The 14,307-nt window shown below is 41.6% G+C and overlaps 1 protein-coding gene across 4 annotated transcripts in view; it reads left to right on the top strand.

Annotated features, from left to right (window-relative positions):
* CEP126 (centrosomal protein 126) overlaps nt 1–14,307 on the top strand; it is a 115,847-nt gene that overhangs the window by 93,745 nt on the left and 7,795 nt on the right. For 2 of the 4 annotated variants that reach the window (XM_039216545.1, XM_039216548.1), the window contains 3 exons: nt 1,985–2,057; nt 3,840–4,049; nt 4,213–4,341. In XM_039216545.1, the coding sequence (XP_039072476.1) occupies nt 1,985–2,057; nt 3,840–4,049; nt 4,213–4,341 (412 nt within the window). The remainder of the gene's footprint in view (nt 1–1,984; nt 2,058–3,839; nt 4,050–4,212; nt 4,342–14,307) is intronic. The other 2 variants (XM_039216546.1, XM_039216547.1) reach the window with 1 other exon arrangement.

Genomic DNA, 14,307 nt, shown 5'->3' with positions numbered 1-14,307 from the left:
TATTAAAAGACTCTTCCCACTGAGGCTTTCTGTAGGGCACATTGAGTTCATAACAGATCTGTTCCTACTAACAGTCAACAACGAATGAATAAGGAGTTTCATATGGCTGTTTGAGATAGAGATCTTCAGCAAAGTCAAAAGCTTAATAGTAATATTAAATTAATTAAATTTTAGTGGAGGTAATTCTGTGAGAGCAAAGTAAACAGAGGTCTAAAGGTCTAAGTGATCCAAGGATTGAATTTAAAATATTAAAACATCTAAATGGATGAGTAAGTAGCATTTCACTTGGAATTTCTACTTTAAATAGCAGTTCTGATTTTTTAATAGAACTGGAATAGATTGCCTTATAAAGAATTTATATCTGCATTATGAGTTGAGGATTCTATTATTTGTATAAGAACTATTAATTTTTTATATGGATAAGATTTTTGATATGAAGAAAATCAACCATGAAGTATTCTTAACGACAAGACAAAACCCTGTAGTTGTGTGTCCGGTGTAAAAGAAGCTGCCGCACTCGCGATATACTTACCGCTTCATACACAGACGCAGCTTCCCGATTACAAATCCGGTGATGCCCCTTCCTTTAGCGCCCCCACGGGGTTCACACCACACATGTCAAAATCTGTCAGGTGAACAATTTTTTCTTCATTTTTATTAATATATTTTAAATTCGAAAGCAATATGTAGTTGTTTTAACCAAAAAAAAAAAAAAAAGTATTTTAAGTGCTCGTGATTAGTGTCCTCTCTAAATTCTTTTTCTTTTTCTGGGTCTTATTCTGTCCTCTGTTCTCCCTCTGCTCTCGGTCTTACTGTTTTCGATTTTCTTTCCAGAAGCCTGGCCCCCGACCTTCACACACATCTTCCACTCACGGTGCTGTTTAAACGTCTTACAGAGTCTTAACATTAGAATAGGTCAAGTTCCTGAATCAAAGTCAAGTTTTGAAGTTTAATTTTTTTCATCCCTATTGTTTTGTTTTGATTTTTGGTTTTTTGTTTTGCTTTGTAACTAAAGAGCCTACCTGAGGGTTCAGTCCCTGCAGCGGGCCCCGCCCCCATCCCCGCCCCCACCCGCCCCGCCCCCGCCTCCCCCGCCCCGCCCCCGCCCCCTCCCGTCACCCTGTGCTGGGAAAAGTGCCTTCTCATACTGGATCCGCCCGGCCCACGACGCCCCGTGGGAAGGGGACCAGTGAAAGCTAGAGAAGGCGGAGCTGGGAGCCTCCGGTCTGCGGGGAGGCCGTGGACGCAGGGCTCTCGGGATGGGGCCGAGCGCAGGCTGAGGCGGGGGGGGGGGGGGGGGCAGCCGGGCGCGGGCGAGTGTGAGAGGCGCCCCCGGCCACCGCGGAGAGACCGGGGTCCTTCCGGCCCCCCCCCCACCCCCCGGGAGCCGGGACCGCCGAGAGCTCCCGCCAGGCCGTCGGCTTCAGCCCCTGCGGGCGCCCCGCCCTGCGACCACAAACCGGGAGCCCGGGAGCCTCGGCGAAACGTTTGATCCCCGTCGGGCAGCGCCTGGCTTCTTCCAAGCTGCGACGACAACACGGCAACCTGAAAATTTTCCAAAATTGACATAAAATACTTTTTTAATGTTCAGGTACCCTAGAAAGGCCTTATTCCAGTAATTTTCATTTTTATTTATGCTTGAGAGAGAGAGAGCATGAGAGGAAGAGGGGCAGAGAGGGGGGGACAGAATCGGAAGCAGCTCCAGGCGCCGCACTGTCCGCACAGAGCCCGACGCGGGGCTCGAACCCAGGAGCCAGAGATCCTGACCTGAGCCGAAGTAGGACACTTAACCGACTGAGCCACCCAGGCGCCCCCCCAGGAATTACTTTTTTCTGCTCAAAACTAAAAACAGAAAAACAAAACCACAGATTACATGAGCCGTGATAACCGAAAATATATAGACTGAATATGGGGTTTTGTTAATGTATAATAATGATTTTTTAAGTATGGAATTATGTTCTGAAATCGTGTTATATTTTTATAGAATTTTGGACGAAGTGTCCAGCTAAGTTCAAGGGAGCCAAAACAAACAAGGGGTACTTCTGATGCTGAAGAAGGTACGTCGCATTTGAAAATTTCTCTCTGAGCTTTGTTCCCCGTGATTTCATGTTTTGTTACACGTATTTTCCCAAGTGCGCATACGTGACAGAGGAACCACCATGTGGGGTCTGAGCGCCTTGCCCTGCACATTCAGGCTGTTGCCAGGGTTTTCATTCTAAATAACCATGTAGGGGCGCCTGGGGAGCTCAGTCGGTTACACGTCCAACTTCGGCTCAGGTCATGACCTCACGGTTCGTAGGTTCGAGCCCCGCGTTGGGCTCTGTGCTGACAGCTCAGAGCCTGGAACCTGCTTCAGATTCTGTGTCTCCCTCTCTCTCTGATCCTCCCCTGCTCACGCTGCCTCTCTCTCTCTCTCTCTCTCAGAAATAAGTAAAAAACATTTTTTTAAAAATTTGTTAATAAATAATCATGTACTGGACATCTTTCTACATGAAGCCTTTTCCCCACTTTTCAACCATTTCTCTAAGATGGAGATTCCCAGAGTTAAAATTACATGTCGTAGACAACCAATAAATACTTGTTGAGTAAAACTCTGTATTAAATGAATACTGAATCAGAGGGAATAAACATTGTTATAGCTCTACATATATATCCCTACACATTTTCCTGAAAAATATCATTTAAAATTTTTCTGGAGTGTGAACCAACTTGTGGTAGAATTATTTCTATGATTTGCTTACATGGTAGGCAAAGATATTGTGTTTTATTAGTTTTGATTTGTGTACCTTTTATAAATAATATGCTTCATTGTTTTGTATGTGTGTTTACTTTTGGTGAATTGGTCCTTCATACTGTTATTTCCTGTAGGTACCAGAGCTTGGGTATTTCCTTACTGATTTCTGCAAATTCCTAAAATATGAAGGGTTCTGTTCTTCATATTAGTTGCAAATGTTTTTACTACTTTATTATTTGTATTTTATTCCACTTAAATATTTACATATAGAAGTCTTCCTTTTTATTTTTTTTCTTCAATAAATAACAGCTAATTTCCTGCATACAAGTAGGAATCGGATACACAGTAATGAACAAAACATATAAAAGTCTTGTCCTTCAAAAATTTAAAGTCTATAAGGGAAGACTGGCTTTTATATAAACATGGTTTTTAGTCTTTTCTTCTTGATTTCTCCAATACCTTTAGGATCAAAGAATCTTTCCCGTACAGAGATTCAAAAGTGTTTATTTCTTTCTCATCCAGATTATTTAATGGTGTGATTCATTAAATTAAATCCTTTAATTTCCTTTTATTTTGTTTAAACATATGATATAATAGGAAACTGCATATTGATTCCTTTATAAGCAACAAATTAATTTATTGAGTTATCTTTCTCTTCTTTCAAGACTCTGATGTTTCAGTGATAAATTAAGTTCTTCTATCTTTTTCTAAGCTGTCAGTTCAGTTCAGCTCATTAGCTCACTTTCTCTCGAGAAAAAAAAAAGGCAGTCTCCTTCATTGTCTCTTTGTATTACCAGTGAATAACAAAAACACAACACAGAAATAATCGTAATCTAAACATGATGCATTTTTCCTTTAGCTCGGATAACGTTCCAGAAATGTTTATTGCCTCACGGGCATCACGTTGACTTTCTGTGTTTTAGTTAGGGATGGGAACATGCTAGATATGAATAATCCTGATAAATAAAATGCCAAGTAACAGAAGATGTAGAGGGTTTATGTTTGTGAAGTGAAACCATGCAGGCACATGTCAGTTAAGTAAGTTTAAGAGAAGGTCCCACACACAAAAAAGGATTGAAGAGTAATTAATGTAAAATTTCTGTAGTTTCAGATAGTACTTCTGAGTTTTTGATGGCTGAAAACCTAGTGAAAGCTTCAGTGCCTGAGGATGAAATTCTCACTGTCATAAATAGCAAGCCGCTACAGAAATCAAATGTGGCTTCAAATACAACCCCGCCATTCAACATTTGTGCACTGTCAGCTGATGAACAGAAGATTCTACAGTCCCTCAGTCGTCTCAATGAAAGGCTGTACTGTAAGTGTGGAAGACCACCTTTTGTGAGAAATGTTACGCTTCGTACTTAGATCATTATAATTTAAATTTTAATTTAATAATTAGTAATGTATCTAGATTATTAGCTAATTAAATCAAGTATATAACAATTAAAAATATACTTGCGTATACCCTGCTGTTTCAGGTAATACCATAGTCATGTCATTTGTGATGATGCCAGTTCCTCTGGCTGATGCATCTGTCAGGAACACACGGATACACTCCCACGTCAGCGCTGGCACAGGCTTCTGTCTATACTCACCATCTATCAAAAGCAAGCATCAGTTCTGGATTAAGTACTTTAAAAAATCTTAGGTATAACAATAAACTGGTGAGAATGTTAGGAGTTCTTAAGACCCGGAACTGAATATAGATGAGAACCCAGAAAGGTAAGGAGGGAGCTGCAGCTAGCTGTCATCTCGACAACACTGTGTGGGTTCCACAGTGAAGGTGAGCTTTGCCTTTCGTGGCCTCACAGAAACAGAAGACGAATCCCAGGGCGTACTCAAGATGGGTCGTCTCACACAAGATCCTCCCCCCATAAAGCTGGGCCTCCCAAAGAGCTACACCCTACAGACACACACACAGGTGGGAAAAGCTTGCACATCTTGAGCTTCAGGATTGAGCCAATGAGGGAGGAAGACATGCAGGCTTTGTTCACCTCTCTGTGCCTGTGTGTGTGTGTGTGTGTGTGTGTGTGTGTGTGTGTGTAGGATGTAGCACTTTGTCTATATTTTGTTAATAGCAGACTTGTACTAAAGGAAATCCTAAAGAATACACTTCAACAGACCAAAAGTAATCTCAGATGGACAGTCTGAGAGTGTAAATTTGACCAAACATTGGATAAAATAATAAATGTAATAAAGTAGTAAGTGTTTCAAAGAGAAAAACATAACCGTTAAAATACCTACTGAAGGGGGCACCTGGTTGGCTCAGTCAGTTAAGCGTCCCACTCTGTTTGGGCTCAGGTCATGATTTCACAGTGCATGAGATCAAGCCCCACATCAGGATTCTCTCTCCCCCTTTCTTCTTGCCCTTCCCCCACTCATGTGCTTGCTCTCTGTCTCAAAATAAACTTTTTTTTAAAATACCTTTTAAAAGCAGTGCGTAAGTTGGGAGAATGTAAATGGTGTTAAATTGTACTGGGATTCTTTTTAAGGAATTTTGTGCACATTAACTTTTTTTTTTCACTCTTGTTACATACAGTGTTATATTAGTTTCAGGTATACAATATACTGATTCGACTATTGTATACATTACTCAGTGCTCGTCACAATAAATGATCTCTTTTTTTTTTAAGTTTATTTATTTTTAGAGGGAGAGAGCATGTGCATGTGGGGCAGAGAAAAAGAGAATCTCACGCAGGCTCTCCACTGTCAGTGTGGAGCCCATCTCAGGGCTTGATTCCACAAACCATGAAATCATGAACTGAGCCAAAATCAAGAATAGGATGCTTAACCAACTAAGCCACCCAAGCGCCCCAATAAGTGAACTCTTAATCTCTATTCTTTTCACCCCCTGTTCCCTCCCACATCCCCTCTAGTAACCATCAGCCTATTCTTGCTTTGTCTCATTTTTTCTTTGCTTGTTTGTTTCTCAAATTCCACATATGAGTGAAATTGTATGGTGTTTGTCTTTCTTGACTGATTTCTTTCATGTAGCATTAATTCCTCTGGTCAGATTAGCTTTAGATGTTGGTAAAGGATGTATGCTTCTGGTAATCACTAGGGTCACAACTAAAGGACTAGAAATAGAGTATACAACTTCCAAACTAGTAAAGAAGGACAGTGGCACTCCAAAAAAATCAATCATAGTGATCCAAATTAAGACAAAAAAGGAGAGAAAAATAGACATGGAAGAGATAGGACAAATAGAAATACCATGTACTATAAGATGATAGACACACATGTATTTACAATGAATATATGTGGACTATATGCTACATTTAAAAGAAGAGAGTTATTATATAAAACTTTATAACACAACCATATTTTGTTTATGAGCAGTATATTTAAAACATAAGGATATAAAAAAGCTGAAAATAAAAAAGACAGAAAATATGTACCAAACAAATTCTAACCAAAGGAAAAATTGGTTTCAGTGTCTTATTATCAGACAAAATTGACTATAAAGCAGAAAGCATTAACATACATAAAAAAGATCATGTTGATCAAAGCTTTAATTCAGAGATTAACCAATAAATTAAAGAGGAAATTAAAAAGTACACGGAAGCCAATGAAAATGATAACATCACACCCAAAACCTCTGGGATGGCACAAAAGCAGTCATAGAGGGACGTATACAGCAATCCAGGCCTTCCTGAAGAAGGAAGAAAGGTCTCAGATAAACAACCTAACCTCACACCTTAAAAGGCTAGAAAAAGAAGAGCAAGTAAAGCCCAAAACCAGCAGAAAAGGAGAAATAATAAAGATTGGAGCAAAAGTCAGTGATACCAAAATCAAAAAAACAGTAGAACAGATCAACGAAATCAGGAGCTGGTTCTTTGAAAGAATTAACCAAATCGATCCCCTAGCCAGACTGATCAAAAAGAAAAAGGAAAGGACCTAAGTATATAAAATCACGAATGAAAGAGGAAAGATCACAACCAATACAGCAGAAATACAAACAATAAAAGAATATTATGAACATCTATATACCCTCAAATTAAGCAATCTGGAAGAAATGGACAAATTCCTAGAAACATATAAACTACAAAAACTGAAGCAGGAAGAAATAGAAAATTTGAACAGACTCATAACCAGCAAAGAAATTGAATTAGTAATCAAAAATCTCCCCAAAAAACAAGAGTCCAGGGCTGGTTGGCTTTCCAGGGGAATTCTACCAAATATTTAAGGAAGAGAAAACACCTATTCTTTTGAAGCTGTTCCAAAAAATAGAAATGGAAAACCTTCCAAATTCATTCTGCCAGGCCAGCATTCCATTACCCTGATTCCAAAACCAAAGACCCCACTAAAAAGGAGAACTACGGACCCATTTTCCTGATGAACATGGATGCAGAAATCCTCAACAAGATACTAGCCAACCAGATCCAACAGTACATTACAAGAATTACTCATCACAATCAAGTGGGATTCATACCAGGGATAAGGGGCTTGTTCAAAATCCGCAAATCAATCATTGTGATACAGCACATTAATAAAAGAAAGAATAAGAACCACAAGATCTTCTCAACAGATGTAGGAAAAGCATTTGGCAAAACACAGCATACTTTCTTGATAAAAACCCTCAAGAATGTAGGGATAGAAGGATCATACCTCAAGCTTATAAAGGCCATATATGAAAGACCCACAGCTAACGTCATCCTCAATGGGGAAAAACTGAGAGCTTCCCCCTGAGATCAGGACACGACAGGGACGTCCACTCCCACCACTGCTGTTTAACAGGGTGTTGGAAGTCCTAGTCTCAGCATTCAGACAATAAGAAATAAAGGCATCCAAAATGGCAAGGAGGAAGTCAAACTTTCACTCTTCACAGACACCCTGATATTCTATGTAGAAAACCTGAAAGACTCCACCAAAAAACTGCTAGAACTGATACATGAATCCAGCAAAGTCGCAGGATATAAAATCAATGCACAGAAATTGGCTGCATTCCTATACACCAGTAATGAAGCAGCAGAAGGAGAAATCCAGGAATCGATCCAATTCACAATTGCACCAAAAACCATCCATAAAATATCTAGGAATAAACCTAACCGAGAATGTGAAAAATCTATACACTGAAAACTATAAAAAGCTTATGAAAGAAATTGAAGAAGACACCAAAAAAAAAAAAAAAAAAAGGAAAAACACCCCAGGCACAAGGATGGGAAAAATAAATTTGGTTAAAATGTCGATACTACCCAAAGCAATCTACGAATTCAATGCAATCCCTATCAAAATAACACCAGCATTCTTCACAGAACTATAAGAAACAGTCCTCAAATTTGTATGGAACCAGAAAAGACCCCAAATAGCCAGAGCAATCCTGGAAAAGAAAACCAAAGCTGGAGGCATCACAATCCCAGACTTCAAGCTGTATTACGAAGTTGTAATCATCAAGACAGTACGGTACTGGCACAAAAACAGAGATCAGTGCAACAGAAGAGAGAACCCAGAAATGGACCCACAAATGTTATGTTTAACTCATCTTTGACAAAGCAGGAAAGAATATCCAATGGAGAAAAAACAGTCTCTTCAGCAAGTGGTGTTGGAAATACTGGACAGGGATATGCAGAAGAATGAACCTGGAAGATTCTTACACTGTACACAAAAATAAACTCAAGATGGATGAAAGACCAAAACGTAAGACCAGAAGCCATCAAAATCCTAGAGGAGAAAACAGGCAACAACCTCCTTGACCTCAGCTGCAGCAACTTTTTACCTGACACGTCCCCAGAGGTAAGGGAAACAAAAGCAAAAATGAACTATTAGAATCTCATCAAGATAAAAAGCTTCTGCACAGTGAAGGAAACAATCAGCAAAACTGAAAGGCAACTGATGGAATGGGAGAAGATATTTGCAAATGACATATCAGATAAAGGGTTAGTATCCAAAATCTCTAAAGAACTTACCAAACTCAACACCCAAAAAAACATAATCCAGTGAACAAACGGGGAAAAGATATGAATAGACATTTTTCCATAGGAGACATCCAGGTGGCTAACAGACACAGGAAAAGATGCTCCACATCACTCATCATCAGGGAGATACAAATCAAAACCACACTGAGTTACCACCTCACACCTCTCAGAATGGCTAAAATTCACAACTCTGGCAACAACGGGTGTTGGCAAGGATGCAGAGGGATGGGAGCCTTTTTAACACGGCTGCTGGGAATGCACACTGCTGCAGCCACCGTGGAAAACAGTGTGGAAGTTCCTCAAAAAATTAAAAATAGAACTACCCTATGACCCAGCAATTGCATTACTAGGTATTTATCCACAGGATACAGGAGTGCCAGTTTGAAAGGGCACATGTACCCTAATGTTTATAGCAGCACTAATGACAATACCAAAAGTATGGAAATGGCCCAAGTAAAGAAGCTGTGGTAAATATATATATGCATATGTGTGTGTGTGTGTGTGTGTGTGTGTGTGTGTAATGGAATATTACTTGGCAATCAAAAAGAATGAAATCTTGTCATTTGCAACAACGTGCATGGAGCTAGTGTATTATGCTAAGCAGAATAAGTCAGAGAAAGACAAATGTATGATTTCATTCGTGGAATTTAAGAAACACAGCAGATGAACATAGGGGAAGGGGAGGAAAACTAAAAAGAGAGAGAGAGAGAGGCAAACCATAAGAGACTATTAAATAAAAAGAACAAACTGAGTGTTGTTGGCAGGGTGGTGGGTGGTGGGTGGGCCAGATGTGTGATGGGTGCTAAGGAGGACACTTGTTGGGATGAAGCACTAAATTCTATTCCTGAAATCATATTACACTAACTGTTAACTAACTTGGATGTAATTTAAAAGGAAAAAAAACAAAGCTTTAATTAAGGAGAAATATATAAAAGGTTTCCATTTTATATGCATTTAAGAACATGCCTCAAAATACATAAAATATGTTTTAGCCATGGTGAGAGAGTTCTGTTTTTACATTGTGAGTAGTTGATAGAACAGACAAACCAAATTGATGTGTAAAGAGTGACACATGATTAAAAAACTTTATTAAAGGGACATATTCTTTGCAAGTATACATAGAATATTTATTAAAATGAGCCATAGATTAATTACATCATAAAACCAGCCTAAAAAACATTTCAATATCTTAATGTTTACATTTTTGAGAGAGAGAGACACAGATCTGAAGCAGGCTCCAAGCTCCAGGCTGTCAGCACAGAGCCTGATGCAGGGGTCAAAGTCAGGGAGATCATGACCTGAGCCGAGGTTGGGATGTTTACTTGACCGAGCCACAGAGGCGTCCCTAGCCCGAAGCATTTCAAAGATTGTGCAATTTATCTAGAAATGAATAACAAAAAGATGACCATTAAGAAACATTTCTAAATAAACTGTGATTCTGAAAAACTACCATAATGAAAGTTACAAAATCCTTATTTATTTTAGAACACAGGACATGACCTTTTGCTCACCTGTGGCAACATGGGACAGAGAAATGGCAGGTTCCATACACGCTGATATCAGGAATTCTGCTGATGTGTAACACGCTGCTGCAGGACAAGTGTGAGCTACTGTGAGGTTTTAAGACAAGTGGAGCGGACACTCGCGTCCGGATTCTTCTCCATGAAGCTACGCTGTTTCGTGAGAGGGAACCGGAGAGCCGGGCAGGGAGCAGGCGCGGACGAGGCGCTCAGCCTCGCTGTCGGATAGCATGAAGCCCCCACGGCCGTCTCACCTCTAGAAAGGAGGCTGTACTTGGAGGGCGTCTGGTGGAGGTGACGCGGCCTCTCGTGGGCAAGAGACCACGGTCGTCAGGCCGCCGCGGTCACCACCCCCCCATGAGGACAGCGACCCCGGCGCCGGCTGCTCTGATCCACCCTCAGCCCCGAGCCGAGGCCGCTGCGCAGGGGCACCCCCGCTTCCGGGCCGCGTGGCCGCTGCGCGGGGGACCCTCCCCCGGGTATCGGGCCGTGCAGCTTGCAACCCGCGGGTGTCTCAAGTGTGGGGTTCGGAGACTCCCGGGGTCCGAGGCGGAGCTCGAGAGGGGGCGCTGCCGGGCAGGTGGGCGGTTTGGACGCCCGCAGGGGGCAGGCTGGGAGCTGACGGGCGGCACGCGGGGNGACACTCCCCCCCCCGCCCCCCCGGGCCGTGCAGCTTCCAACCCGCGGGTGTCTCAAGTATGGGGTTCGGAGACTCCCGGGGCCCGAGGCCGAGCTCGAGAGGGGGCGCTGCCGGGCAGGTGGGCGGTTTGGACGCCCGCAGGGGGCAGGCTGGGAGCTGACGGGCGGCACGCGGGGGGGATGGTCACGTCTGAGGGCAGGAACGCCCCCTGGAGACCAGACGGCGGAGTGAAGCCGTTGCCACCGTTTGCCGCGCACTGCGGGACCCGGTGAGTCAAACAGCGCCGCCGCGCGGCGGACGGAGCCCCCGCACCGGGTCCGCCCCCTGCGCCGGCCCGGCCGCGTGTGCACGTGGGCAGGTCGGCCTGCGCCCCCGAGCGGCGGCCCCGCCCCCGCCCCCGCCCCTCCCGGAGCCCGGTCTGCAGGCTGCCGCGGACTTCCGGCTCCAGGGGAGATGGGATCCAGCTTCACGGGGGTGCTTTTGTGCGTTCTTCTGCTCGTTTTGTTATTTTGTTTTTGTTTTGTTGTTTTTCTCTTGTTTCTTGGATACAGAAAATTTTTTTTACTATTTTTTAATTTTATTTTTTTCTCTCTTTTCTCTTTCCACTTCTTTCTATCAAGCTTCTCTTAACAAGCAGTCCAAAACACACCTAGGATCTAGCTTCCTCTATTTGATTTCTTAAACTTTTTTACTTTTATTTCATTCTACCATTTGTTTTTCCTTCCTCCAAAATGACAAGAAGGAGGAATTCATCTCAAAAGAAAGAACAGTAAGAAATGGTGACCAAGGATGTAATCAATGCAGATATAAATAAGATGTCTCAACTATAAAGTATTTATAAGGATACTGGGTGGACTTGAAAAAAAGCATAGAAGACGCCAGAGAATCCCTTTCTGGCGAATTGAAAGAACTAAAATCTAGTCGGGCTGAAATTTAAAATCCTATAACCAAGATGCAAGCCCAAATGGGCCATAAAGCAAAGATGGACAAGGTAGAGGAGCAAATTAACATAAAAGATAAAATTATGGAAAATAATAAAACTGAAAAGAAGAGGGAAACAAAGGTGAGGATTTAGGGAACTCAGTGATTTATTAAAACATAATAAAATTCATGTCATACGAGTCCCAGAAAATGAAGAGAGACAAAAGGGGCAGAAGGTTTATGTGAGCAAATTATAGCTGAAAACTTCCCTAATCTGGTGGACACAGACATCAAAATCCAAGAAGCAGAGAACTCCCATTAAGTTCAAGAAAAGCCAGGCATCACCAAGACATATCCTAGTCAAGTTCACAAAATACATAGCAGAGGAAAGAATCCTGAAAGAAGCAAGGAGGAGAAAAGTCCTTAACCTACAAGGGAAGACAGATCAGGTTTGCAGCAGATCTGTCAAAAAAAAAAAAAAAAAAATGGCAGACCGGAGTGAGTGGCAAGATATATTCAATGTGCTGAATGGAAAAAATATGCACCCAAGAATACTGTATCCAGCAACGCTGTCATTCACAATAGAAGGAGAGATAAACAGCTCCCCAGGCAAACAAAAACTAAAGGAGCTTGTGACCAATAAACCAGCCCTATAAGAAATTTTAAGGGGGACTGTTAGAGTGGAGGAAAAAAGAAAAAAAAAAGACCAAAAGCAACAAAGATTAGAAAGGACCAGAGAGCAACAGCAGAAACACCAAGTCTACAGGTAACACAACAGACCTAAATTCTTTCAATAATCACTCTGAATGTAAATGGACTAAATGCTTCAATCAAAAGATAGGGTATCAAAATGGATTTTTTTTAAAAAAACGATCCATTTATATACTACCTACAAGAGACTGACTTTCGATCTAACGACATCAGCAGATGAAAGTGAGGGGATGGAGAACCGTCTATCATGCTAATGATGTCAAAAGAAAGCCAGAGTAGCCATACTTATACCAGACAAACTAGATTTTAAAACAAAGGCTGTAACAAGAGATAAAGAAGGACATTGTATCATAATTAAGGGCTCCATCAAGATTTAACAATTGCAGGGGCGCCTGGGTGGCTTAGTCGGTTAAGCGTCCGACTTTCGCTTAGGTCATGATCTCGCGGTTCATGGGTTCAAGCCCCGCGTCGGGCTCTCTGCTGACTGCCAGCTCAGAGCCTGGAGCCTATTTCAGAGTCTGTGACTCCCTCTCTCTCTGACCCTCCCCTGCTCACGCTGTCTCTCTCTCTCTCTCTCCTAGAAATAAATTAAAAAAACATTAAAAAAAAATTTAAAAAAAAAAAAAAGATTTAACAATTGCAAATATTTATGCCCCCAACTTGGTACAACTCAAATATATAGGTCAATTAATAATAAACATAAACTCATTGATGCGGTGCCTGTGTGGCTCAGTTGCTTAAGCATCCAACTTGGTTTTGGCTCAGGTCATAATCTCACAAACTGTGAGTTTGAGCCCCACATCAGGCTCTGTGCTGCCAATGTGGAGCCTGCTTGGGATTCTCTCTCTGCCCCTCCACTGCTTTCTCTTAAAATAAATAAATAAATAAAGCTTAAAAAAAAGAAACCCATTAATATTAATACAATAATAGTAGGAGACTTTAATACCCCGCTCACAGCAGTGGACAGATCACCTAAGCAGAAACTCAATAAGGAAACAGTGGCCTTGAATGACACTTCGGACAAGATGGACTTAACAAACATATTCAGAACATTTCATCCTAAAACAGCAGAATATACATTCTTTTCAAGTACACACGGAACATTCTCTAGAACAGATCACACTCTGGGTCACAAATCAGCCCTCAACAAGTACAAAAAGATGGAAATCATACCATCCGTATTTTTAGATCGCAATGCTATGAATCTCAAAGTCAACCACAAGAAAAAATTTGGGAAGCCCTCAAAAACATGGAGGTTAAAGAACATCCCACTAAAGAATGAATGGGTTGGGTTGATCAAGAAATTAAAGAAGAAATTTTAAAAATACATGGAAGCAAATGAAAAAAAAAACACAACAGTCCAAAACTTTTGGGATGTAGCAAAGGCAGTCCTAAGAGGGAAGTATATTGCAGTTCAGGCCTATCTCAAGAAGCCAGAAAGTTCCCAAATATACAACCTAATCTTACACCTAAAGCTAAAAAAGGAATGGCAAATAAAGCTGAAAGCAGCAGAAGAAGGGAAATAATAAAGATTAGAGCATAAATAAGTGACACACAAACAAACAAACAAAAACAGAACAGATCAGTGAAACTAAGAGCTGATTCTTTGAAAGAATTAGCAAAATTGGTAAACCCCTACCCAGACTTATCAAAAAGAAAAGAGTAGGGGCGCCTGGGTGGCTTAGTCGGTTAAGCGTCTGACTTTCGCTTAGGTCATGATCTCGCGGTTCGTGGGTTCGGGCCCCGCGTCGGGCTCTGTGCTGACTGCCAGCTCAGAGCCTGGAGCCTGTTTCAGTCTGTGACTCCCTCTCTCTCTGACCCTCCCCTGCTCACGCTGTCTCTCTCTCCTGGAAATAAATAAAACAT

This window comes from Hyaena hyaena, unplaced genomic scaffold (genome assembly GCF_003009895.1).
Source record: "Hyaena hyaena isolate Hyena2069 unplaced genomic scaffold, ASM300989v1 scaffold_638, whole genome shotgun sequence".
NCBI classification, from domain to species: domain Eukaryota; kingdom Metazoa; phylum Chordata; class Mammalia; order Carnivora; family Hyaenidae; genus Hyaena; species Hyaena hyaena.
The sequence above is the reverse complement of the archived record's forward strand: the minus strand, read 5'-3'. Positions and strand labels throughout refer to the sequence as shown.